The 12,500-nt window shown below is 35.5% G+C and overlaps 2 protein-coding genes across 2 annotated transcripts in view; one reads left to right on the forward strand and one right to left on the reverse strand.

Moving 5' to 3' along the window:
• The window catches only part of angptl5 (angiopoietin-like 5), a 39,579-nt gene extending 35,862 nt beyond the window's left edge, over window positions 1-3,717 (reverse strand). The window contains exon 1 of the mRNA XM_061899387.1: window positions 3,628-3,717. Within this exon, the coding sequence (XP_061755371.1) occupies window positions 3,628-3,679 (52 nt within the window). The 5' untranslated portion in view covers window positions 3,680-3,717. The remainder of the gene's footprint in view (window positions 1-3,627) is intronic.
• Window positions 1-12,500, forward strand: part of LOC133552073 (transcriptional coactivator YAP1-like) — a 47,008-nt gene that overhangs the window by 14,882 nt on the left and 19,626 nt on the right. The window contains 2 exon segments of the mRNA XM_061899388.1: window positions 3,703-3,854; window positions 6,347-6,444. Of these exon segments, the coding sequence (XP_061755372.1) occupies window positions 3,703-3,854; window positions 6,347-6,444 (250 nt within the window).

Below are 12,500 nucleotides of genomic sequence, written 5' to 3' on the forward strand. Positions count from 1 at the left end.
GATACAAGCGGTCTTCCAGCTTGTTTACTTGTGTGTGATATCATGTGCGATACAAGCGGTCCTGCAGCATGTTAATTTGTGTGTGATATCATGTGCGATACTAGCAGCGTGTCTACATGTGTGTAATCATGTGCAATACAAGCGATCCTGCAGCATGTTTATTTGTGTGTGATATCATGTGCGATACTAGCAGCGTGTCTACATGTGTGTAATCATGTGCAATACAAGCGATCCTGCAGCGTGTTTACTTGTGTGTGTGATATCACGTGCGACACAAGCGGTCCTGCAGCATGTTTATTCGTGTGATATCATGTGCAATATTAGCAGCGTGTTTACTTGTGTGTGTGTGTGAGATATCATGTGCGATACAAGCGGTCTTCCAGCTTGTTTACTTGTGTGTGATATCATGTGCGATACAAGCGGTCCTGCAGCATGTTAATTTGTGTGTGATATCATGTGCGATACTAGCAGCGTGTTTACTTGTGTGTGTGTGTGTGATATCATGTGCGATACAAGCGGTCTTCCAGCTTGTTTACTTGTGTGTGATATCATGTGCGATACAAGCGGTCCTGCAGCATGTTAATTTGTGTGTGATATCATGTGCGATACTAGCAGCGTGTCTACGTGTGTGTGTGTGTGGTATCACGTGCAATACAAGTGATCCTTCAGTGTGTTTACTTGTGTGTGATATCATGTGTGATACAAGTGGTTCTGCAGTGTGTTTATTTGTGTCTGTGATATCATGTGCGATAAAAGTGGTCCCTCAGCATGTTTATTTGTGTGTGATATCATGTGCATTACTAGCAGCGTGTTTACTTGTGTGTGATGTCATGTGCGATACAAGTGGTCCTGCAGCATGTTTTTGTGTGTGATATCATGTGTGATTATAGCAGTGTGTTTACCTGTGTGTGTGTGACATCACGTGCGATACAAGCTGTCCTGCAGCGTGTTTATTTGTGTGTGATATCGTGTGATACAAGTGGTCCTGCAGCGTGATTACTTGTGTGATATCATGTGCGATACAAGCGGTTCTGCAGCATGTTATGGGTGATATCATGTGCGATACTAGCAGCGTGTTTACTTGTTTGTGTGATCTCACGTGCGATACAAGCAGTCCTGCAGCATGTTTACTTGTGTGCGATATCACGTGCGATACAAGCGCTAATGCAGCGTGTTTTTCTTGTGTGATATCATGTGCGATACAAGCGGTCCTGCGTGTTTACTTGTCTGTGATATAATGTGCGATACAAGCGGTCCTGCAGCATGTTTACTTGTGTGCGATATCACGTGCGATACAAGTGCTAATGCAGCGTGTTTTTCTTGTGTGTGATATCATGTGTGATATAAGCGGTTCTGCAGCGTGTTTACTTGTCTGTGATGTCATGTGCGATACAAGCGGTCCTGCAGCGTGTTTTCTTGTGTGTGATATCATGTTCGATACAAGTGGTCCTGCAGCATTTTTATTTGTGTGTGATATCTTGTGCGATACTAGCAGCGTGTTGCCCTGCGTGTGTGATATCGCGTGCGATACAAGCGGCCCTGCAGCGAGTACACTTGCGTGTGAGATCAAGTACGATACAAGCAGTCCTGCAGCGTGTTTACTTGTGTGCGATATCATGTGCGACACAAGCGGTCCTGCAGCATGTTTACTTGTATGCAATATCACGTGCGATACAAGCGCTAATGCAGCGTGTTTTCTTGTGTGTGATATCATGTGCGATACAAGCGGTCCTGCGTGTTTACTTGTCTGTGATATCACTCGCGATACAAGCGGTCCTGCAGCGTGTTTACTTGTGTGTGATATCATGTGCGATACAAGCAGTCCTGTAGCTTGTTTACTTGTGTGTGTGATATCATGTGCGATACAAGCAGTCCTGTAATGTATTTACTTTTGTGTGATATCATGCGCGTACAAGTAGTCTTGCAGCGTGTTTACTTGTGTGTGATATCATGTGTGATACAAGCAGTCCTGTAGCTTGTTTACTTGTGTGTGATATCATGTTGGATACAAGCAGTCCTGCAGGGTGTTTACTTGTGTGTGATATCATGTGTGATACAAGCAGTCCTGTAGCTTGTTTACTTGTGTGTGATATCATGTTGGATACAAGCAGTCCTGCAGGGTGTTTACTTGTGTGTGATATCATGTGCGATACAAGCAGTCCTGTAATGTATTTACTTTTGTGTGATATCATGCGCGTACAAGTAGTCTTGCAGCGTGTTTACTTGTGTGTGATATCATGTGTGATACAAGCAGTCCTGTAGCTTGTTTACTTGTGTGTGATATCATGTTGGATACAAGCGGTCCTACAGCGTGTTATTTGTGTGCGATACAATTAACTTCCGTTAGGAATGTCGTACAGACATGAAACAAAAACTGTCACGTAGGGCTAACTTAGACCTACATTTCATAATTCTACCTTCTAGGGCAAAAATCAACAGGGAAGTTGGAAAAAACCCCTTCAAAACAAAATTTGCGCAAAAAAAATCAATTTTTGCCTCTTTGAGCTGAAATTTGACCCCCTTAAAATGCTTCAAAACTCACCAAACTTGGCACACACATCAGGACTGGCAGAAATTGCGATCTAATGCAAAAAAAACCCCCAAAAAACTCAAAATTGCGCTCAATTTTTGATCAAAACACAGCAAAAACTGCTTCGAGGAAGAAAAAACTGACAAAACTGCTTGTAACTTCCAGTAGGAATGCCGGAAAGACATGAAACAAAAACTTCTATGTAGGTCTCACTTAGACCTACATTTAGATAATTGACATCCTTCGGCAAAAATCAACAGGAAGTTAAAAATTACCCCTTCAAAATAAAAGTTTTGTAAAAACCCGTCACCTTTTTCAAACGTAAACTCCTCCGAGTTCGTTTGTCGTTTCGGCTTCAAACTCGCACAGGAGAGAGATTGAACCCTTTTGATTAAAACTATCCAACAAAGTTTTGATTACTGCTCCGGTTTTGATTTTACGCGCCTTCAAAGAACCCCTGCGCAAAGTTTCCTAAAAAATGTCATTTTTGCCTCTTTGAGCTGTAATTTGACCCCCTTAAAATGCTTCAAAGTGCAAGTTAAAGCTCTACTATGCAAAGCGAAAGCCATTTATCAACAACATCCAGAAACGCCGATCTGTAATTTGACCCCCTTAACATGCTTCAAAACTCACCAAATTTTACACACACATCAGGACTGGCGAAAATAGCCATCTAATAAAAAAACAAACCCCAATAGTCAAAATTGCGCTCTAGCGCCCCCTAGGAAAAAACCCAGACAAAACCGCTTGTAACTTCTGTTAAGAATGTCGTAGAGACATGAAACAAAGACCTCTATGTAGGTCTGACTTAGACCAGGGCTTGGTAGCGGCCAAAGGCGGACCCGACCAACTCTGCTTGCAGCTTTAATTTTGATTGATGCCAGACCTGCACCGCAATTGAAGGTATTCCTCCTTTGCCCCTCCCCCATTGACACACAGAGTTGTGCAACGATCTGCTCAGATGTTCTTGCCCAACTCTGCGAAGCGGCAAACAAAACGGCCGAGAAGGCCAAACCTGACTGATGTCGGTTGTTGCACAATTCCCAGAAAGGTTTGTCAGGGAGCGGTCCGGCGGCTGTAAAGTATCTGATGAGTACCTGTCGCACAGGTAAAGCCAGTCCCGCGCCTCGCCCGTCTAAACACAAACATTTCTTGTGCGTGTGCTCCCGCAGCCACCTGGACAAGACCACCACCTGGCACGACCCCCGGCTGGCTCAGCTGCAGTCGGCCGCCCCGCCGCCCCCGGGCCCCGCCCCCGTCCACGCCCACTCCCTCAGCCACCCGGCGACTGCCTCCACGCCGCAAAGCATCAATCTGGACGCAGGTACTATGCAAGGCCTGGAATCATTTTCAATTAAGATGTTTGTCCATTTTTCTGTCGTTGGCCTCCTGCAGCAAGACAACTTCATCTTAACTTACCTTTTCTTAACTCAAAATACACAATTCCGCCACAGCCGCAAGCGACACCGTGTCGGCTAAGGCAGGGGGCGCCAAAATGTTGAAAGCAATATTGGACCAAAAGTACAAAATCAAATCTGTCTGAAGCTGGACATAATTATATAAGTGTTATAATGAAAGCAACACATGATGTAAGTGTCTATATTAGCCTACTATCAAAATGACTTTTAAAGTCTTATGTAAGTGTTATAATGAAGGCAACATCAATCAATCAATCAATGTTTATTTATATAGCCCCAAATCACAAATGTCTCAAAGGACTGCACAAATCATTACGACTACAATATCCTCGGAAGAACCCACAAAAGGGCAAGGAAAACTCACACCCAGTGGGCAGGGAGAATTCACATCCAGTGGGACGCCAGTGACAATGAGAAACCTTGGAGAGGACCTCAGATGTGGGCAACCCCCCCCCCTCTAGGGGACCGAAAGCAATGGATGTGGAGCGTGTCTAACATGATACTGTGAAAGTTCAATCCATAGTGGCTCCAAGACAGCCGCGAGACTTCAGTTCAAAGCGGATCCAAGACAGCAGCGAGAGTCCCGTCCACAGGAAACCATCTCAAGCGGAGGCGGATCAGCAGCGTAGAGATGTCCCCAACCGATACACAGGCGAGCGGTCCATCCTGGGTCTCGACTCTGGACAGCCAGTACTTCATCCATGGTCATCGGACCGGACCCCCTCCACAAGGGAGGGGGGGACGTAGGAGAAAAAAGAAAAGAAGCGGCAGATCAACTGGTCTAAAAAGGGAGTCTATTTAAAGGCTAGAGTATACAAATGAGTTTTCAGGTGAGACTTAAATGCTTCTACTGAGGTAGCATCTGGAACTGTTACCGGGAGGGCATTCCAGAGTACTGGAGCCCGAACGGAAAACGCTCTATAGCCCGCAGACTTTTTTTGGGGCTCTGGGAATCACTAATAAGCCGGAGTCTTTTGAAGGCAGATTTCTTGCCGGGACATATGGTACAATACAATCGGCAAGATAGGATGGAGCTAGACCGTGTAGTATTTTATACCTAAGTAGTAAAACCTTAAAGTCACATCTTAAGTGCACAGGAAGCCAGTGCAGGTGAGCCAGTATAGGTATATATGTATCTATATATGTATATAAAGGTATATACAGTATAGGTATATATGTATGTATATATATATATATAAAGGTATATACAGTATAGGTATATATGTATGTATATATGTATATAAAGGTATATACAGTATAGGTATATATGTATGTATATATGTATATAAAGGTATATACAGTAAAGGTATATATGTATGTATATATGTATATAAAGGTATATATAGTACAGGTATATATGTATGTATATATGTATATAAAGGTATATACAGTATAGGTATATATGTATGTATATTTGTATATAAAGGTATATACAGTATAGGTATATATGTATGTATATATGTATATAAAGGTATATACAGTATAGGTATATATGTATGTATATATGTATATAAAGGTATATACAGTATAGGTATATATGTATGTATATATGTATATAAAGGTATATACAGTAAAGGTATATATGTATGTATATATGTATATAAAGGTATATATAGTACAGGTATATATGTATGTATATATGTATATAAAGGTATATACAGTATAGGTATATATGTATATAAAGGTATAAACAGTATAGGTATATATGTATGTATATATGTATATAAAGGTATATACAGTACAGGCGTAATATGATCAAACTTTCTTGTTCTTGTGAAGTGAATTATATTTATATAGCGCTTTTTCTCAAGTGACTCAAAGCGCTTTACATAGTGAAACCCAATATCCAAGTTACATTTAAACCAGTGTGGGTGTCACTGGGAGCAGGTGGGTAAAGTGTCTTGCCCAAGGACACAACGGCAGTGACTAGGATGCCACAAGCGGGAATCGAACCTGCAACCCTCAAGTTGCTGGCACGGCCACTCTACCAACCGAGCTATGCCGCCCCTTGTCAAAAGTCTAGCAGCCGCATTTTGTATGGATGGATGGAAGTTAAAACTGTACGATGCAAAATGAAAGCCATTTATCAACAACACCCAGAAACGCCGCCGGCTTCGCTGAGGCCCGAGCTCACTTTAAGATGGACGGATGCAAAGTGGAAAAGTGTTCTGTGGTCTGAGGAGTCCACATTTTCAATGGTTATTGGAAACTGTGGACGTCGGGTCCTCCGGACAAAGGAGGATTAGAACCATTTGGGTTGTTCTTGGCACAAAGTGGAAATGGGGGTGCATTAGTGCCCAAGGCTTGGGTAACTTCCACATCTGTGAAGGCACCGTTATTGCTGAAAGGGACACGCAGGCTCTCTTCAAAACCTTTTTGGTTTTTGTGTGTGTTGCAGCCCAGAAGATGAACCAGAGCATCCTCAGCCTGGCTTTGCAGCAACGTCAGGACAAGGAGCGACTCCAACGATGCAAGCAACAGATGCAACCTTCGCAGGTCAGTCGCTAACACTGCCAGCTCACACTCGTCCTCGGACCTTGGAGCGTCGATTCTATTCAACTGTATCAAGATATCAGTCGATATCGATATTTAATGATATTTTTATGACCTATGGGAAATAGGGCTGCAACTAACGATTATTTTGATAGTCCATTAGTCAACGATTGTCGACTAATCGGATAATAAAGCGTTTTTATGTTTTATAGTAAAGCATAAAACACAATAATAATGAAAAAATAATAATTATATGATTTTTTGGGGGATACCTGAGAACTTTTAGTATGATTTTTTTTTTTTTTTTTTTACCTGTCATTGCTGAAAAAATAATAATATAAATAAAAATCTGTGTCGGGGAATTTTTGACCTATTTAGGACTCCAATTAGTTCACCTCCAATATTCAACTTTGTATATTTTTGCCCCCCCAAAAAATGACAACAAGGACATGAACGTGAAAATGATAAAAACTAAATAATAATTATATGACTTTTTTTTAACACTTTTATGAGAGGGGCTTTTATGGATCCTTGAAAATTTTGAGTATGATTTAATTTAATTAATTAATTTATTTTTTAACTTGTCTTTGCTCAAAAAAAAAAACCCATCTAAATCAAAGTTTTTATTTTTGATCTTTTTTTATGGTCATATTACATGAAATATTCCACTTTGAAATATTTTGGGAGAAAACTGTTGCATATTTTGTGTGTAAAAGGGAAAACACATAAAAATAATAACATTGAAGCGGTCCTATGACTGAAAACTGTATCACGATATCAGTCTTTTATATCAGTCAATATTGATATTCAATGATATTTTTATGACCTATGGGAATTAGGGCTGCAACTAACGATTATTTTGATAGTCGATTAGTCAACGATTGTCGACTAATCGGATAATAAAGCGTTTTTATGTTTTATAGTAAAGCATAAAACACAATAATAATGAAAAAATAATAATTATATGATTTTTTGGGGGATACCTGAGAACTTTTAGTATGATTTTTTTTTTTTTTTTTTTACCTGTCATTGCTGAAAAAATAATAATATAAATAAAAATCTGTGTCGGGGAATTTTTGACCTATTTAGGACTCCAATTAGTTCACCTCCAATATTCAACTTTGTATATTTTTGCCCCCCCAAAAAATGACAACAAGGACATGAACGTGAAAATGATAAAAACTAAATAATAATTATATGACTTTTTTTTAACACTTTTATGAGAGGGGCTTTTATGGATCCTTGAAAATTTTGAGTATGATTTAATTTAATTAATTAATTTATTTTTTAACTTGTCTTTGCTCAAAAAAAAAAACCCATCTAAATCAAAGTTTTTATTTTTGATCTTTTTTTATGGTCATATTACATGAAATATTCCACTTTGAAATATTTTGGGAGAAAACTGTTGCATATTTTGTGTGTAAAAGGGAAAACACATAAAAATAATAACATTGAAGCGGTCCTATGACTGAAAACTGTATCACGATATCAGTCTTTTATATCAGTCAATATTGATATTCAATGATATTTTTATGACCTATGGGAATTAGGGCTGCAACTAACGATTATTTTGATAGTCGATTTGTCAACGATTGTCAACTTATTGGATAATAAAGCGTTTTTACGTTTTATAGTAAAGCATAAAACACAATATTAATGAAAAACTAATAATTATATGACTTCTTTTTAATCATATGTTGGCCCTTTTTGGATACCTGAGAACTTTTAGTATGATTTTTTTTTTTTTTTTTTTTTACCTGCCATTGGTGAAAAAATAATAATATAAGTAAAAATCTGTGTTGGGGAATTTTTGACCTATTTAGGACTCCAATTAGTTCACCTCCAATATTCAACTTTGAATTTTTTGGGGGGGTATGTTGCCTACTTTGTATATTTTTGCCCCCCAAAAATGGCAACAAGGACATGAACGTGAAAATTATAAAAACTAAATAATAATTATATGACTTTCTTTAATACTTTTATGAGAGGGGCTTTTTTGGATCCTTGAAAACTTTTAGTATGATTTTTTTTTTTTTAACTTGTCATTGCTCAAAAAAACCCCAATCAAAATCGATGTTTTTATTTTTGATCTTTTCTAGAGTCAAATAACATGAAATATTCCACTTTGAAATATTTTGGGAGAAAATTGTTGCATATTTTGTGTGTAAAAGGGAAAACACATAAAAATAATAACATTGAAGCGGTCCTATGACTGAAAACTGTATCACGATATCAGTCTTTTATATCAGTCAATATCGATTTATAATTATATCTTTATGAGCTATGGGAAATAGGGCTGCAACTAACGATTATTTTGATAGTCGATTTGTCAACGATTGTCGACTAATCGGATAATAAAGCGTTTTTATGTTTTATAGTAAAGCATAAAACACAATAATAATGAAAAAAAAAAAAATTATATGACTTATTTTTAATAATAAGTTAGCCCTTTTTGGATACCCAAGAACTTTTAGTATGATTTTTATTTATTTTTACTTGTCATTGCTAAAAAAATATACATAAATAAAAATCCATGTTGGGGGATTTTTGACCTCTTTAGGACTCCAATTAGTTCACCTCAAATATTCAACTTTGAATTTTTTTTTGGGGGGGTATGTTGCCTACTTTGTATATTTTTGCCCCCCAAAAAATGGCAACAAGGACATGAACATGAAAATGATAAAAACTAAATAAGAATTATATGACTTTTTTTTAAACACTTTTACAAGAGGGGCTTTTTTGGATCCTTGAAAATTTTGAGTATGATTTTATTTAATTAATTTATTTATTTTTTAACTTGTCATTGCTCAAAAAAACCCCATCTAAATCAATGTTTTTATTTTTGATCTTTTCTAGAGTCAAATAACATGAAATATTCCACTTTGAAATATTTTGGGAGAAAATTGTTGCATATTTTGTGTGTAAAAGGGAAAACACATAAAAATAATAACATTGAAGCGGTCCTATGACTGAAAACTGTATCACGATATCAGTCTTTTATATCAGTCAATATCGATATTTAATGATATTTTTATGACCTATGGGAAATAGGGCTGCAACTAACGATTATTTTGATAGTCGATTTGTCAACGATTGTCGACTAATCGGATAATAAAGCGTTTTTATGTTTTATTGTAAAGCATAAAACACAATAATAATGAAAAAAAAAAAAATTATATGACTTATTTTTAATAATAAGTTAGCCCTTTTTGGATACCCGAGAACTTTTAGTATGATTTTTATTTATTTTTACTTGTCATTGCTAAAAAAATATACATAAATAAAAACCCATGTTGGGGAATTTTTGATCTATTTAGGACTCCAATTAGTTCACCTCAAATATTCAACTTTGAAATTTTTTGGGGGGGGGTATGTTGGCTACTTTGTATATTTTTGCCCCCCAAAAAATGGCAACAAGGACATGAACATGAAAATGATAAAAACTAAATAAGAATTATATGACTTTTTTTTAAACACTTTTACAAGAGGGGCTTTTTTGGATCCTTGAAAGCTTTTAGTGTGAATTAATTTTATTTATTTATTTTTTAACTTGTCGTTGCTCAAAAAAAATATGGTCAAATAACATGAAATATTCCACTTTGAATTATTTTGGGAGAAAATTGTTGCATATTTTGTGTGTAAAAGGGAAAACACATAAAAATAATAACATTGGAGCGGTCCTATGACTGAAAACTGTATCACGATATCAGTCTTTTATATCAGTCAATATCGATATTTAATGATATTTTTGTGACCTATGGGAAATAGGGCTGCAACTAACGATTATTTTGATAGTCGATTAGTCAACGATTGTCGACTAATCGGATAATAAAGCGTTTTTATGTTTTATTGTAAAGCATAAAACACATTATTAATGAAAAAATAATAATTATATGATTTTTTGGGGGGGATACCTGAGAAATTTTAGTATGATTTTTTTTTTTACCTGTCATTGCTGAAAAAATAATAATATAAATAAAAATCTGTGTTGGGAATTTTTGACCTATTTAGGAATCCAATTAGTTCACCTCAAATATTCAACTTTTAATTTTTTTGGGGGGGGTATGTTGCCTACTTTGTATATTTTTGCCCCCCAAAAAATGGCAACAAGGACATGAACGTGAAAATTATAAAAATGAAATAATAATTATATGACTTTCTTTAATACTTTTACAAGAGGGGCTTTTTTGGATCCTTGAAAACTTTTAGTATGATTTTTTTTTTTTTAACTTGTCATTGCTCAAAAAAACCCCAATCAAAATTGATGTTTTTATTTTTGATCTCTTCTAGAGTCAAATAACATGAAATATTCCACTTTGAAATATTTTGGGAGAAAATTGTTGCATATTTTGTGTGTAAAAGGGAAAACATAAAAATAATAACATTGAAGCGGTCCTATGACTGAAAACTGTATCACGATATCAGTCTTTTATATCAGTCAATATCGATTTATAATTATATCTTTATGAGCTATGGGAAATAGGGCTGCAACTAACGATTATTTTGATAGTCAATTTGTCAACGATTGTCGACTAATCGGATAATAAAGCCTTTTTATGTTTTATAGTAAAGCATAAAACACAATAATAATGAAAAAAAAAAATTATATGACTTATTTTTAATAATAAGTTAGCCCTTTTTGGATACCCGAGAACTTTTAGTATGATTTTTATTTATTTTTACCTGTCATTGCTGAAAAAGTAATAATATAAATAAAAATCCATGTTGGGGAATTTTTGACCTCTTTAGGACTCCAATGAGTTCACCTCAAATATTCAACTTTGAATTTTTTTTTTGGGGGGGGTATGTTGCCTACTTTGTATATTTTTGCCCCCCAAAAAATGGCAACAAGGACATGAACATGAAAATGATAAAAACTAAATAAGAATTATATGACTTTTTTTTAAACACTTTTACAAGAGGGGCTTTTTTGGATCCTTGAAAGCTTTTAGTATGATTTTATTTTATTTATTTATTTTTTAACTTGTCGTTGCTCAAAAAAATATGGTCAAATAACATGAAATATTCCACTTTGAAATATTTTGGGGGAAAATTGTTGCATATTTTGTGTGTAAAAGGGGAAAAAACATAAAAATAATAACAATGAAGCGGTCCTATGACTGAAAACTGTATCACGATATCAGTCTTTTATATCAGTCAATATCGATATTTAATGATATTTTTATGACCTACGGGAATAGGGCTGCAACTAACGATTATTTTGATAGTCGATTTGTCAACGATTGTCGACTAATTTGATAATAAAGCGTTTTTATGTTTTATAGTAAAGCATAAAACACAATAATAATGAAAAAATAATAATTATAGGATTTTTTTGGGATACCTGAGAACTTTTAGTATGTTTTTTTTTGTTTTTTTACCTGTCATTGCTGAAAAAAAAACAATATAAATAAAAATCTGTGTTGGGGAATTTTTGACCTATTTAGGACTCCAATTAGTTCACCTCAAATATTCAACTTTTAATTTTTTGGGGGGGGATGTTGCCTACTTTGTATATTTTTGCCCCCCAAAAAATGGCAACAAGGACATGAACGTGAAAATGATAAAAACTAAATAATAATTATCTGACTTATTTTTAACACTTTTACAAGAGGGGCTTTTTTGGATCCTTGAAAGCTTTTAGTATGATTTATTTTATTTATTTATTTTTTAACTTGTCGTTGCTCCAAAAAAAAAAAATCAATGTTTTTATTTTTGATCTATTCTAGAGTCAAATAACATGAAATATTCCACTTTGAAATATTTTGGAAGAAAATTGTTGCATATTTTGTGTGTAAAAGGGAAAACACATAAAAATAACATTGAAGCGGTCCTATGACTGAAAACTGTATCACGATATCAGTCTTTTATATCAGTCAATATCGATATTTAATGATATTTTTATGACCTTTGGAAAATAGGGCTGCAACTAACGATTATTTTGATAGTCCATTAGTCAACTATTGTCGACTAATCGGATAATAAAGCGTTTTTATGTTTTATAGTAAAGCATAAAACACAATAATAATGAAAAAATAATAATTATATGATTTTTTGGG

This window comes from Nerophis ophidion, linkage group LG04 (assembly GCF_033978795.1).
Source record: "Nerophis ophidion isolate RoL-2023_Sa linkage group LG04, RoL_Noph_v1.0, whole genome shotgun sequence".
In the NCBI taxonomy this organism is placed as follows: domain Eukaryota; kingdom Metazoa; phylum Chordata; class Actinopteri; order Syngnathiformes; family Syngnathidae; genus Nerophis; species Nerophis ophidion.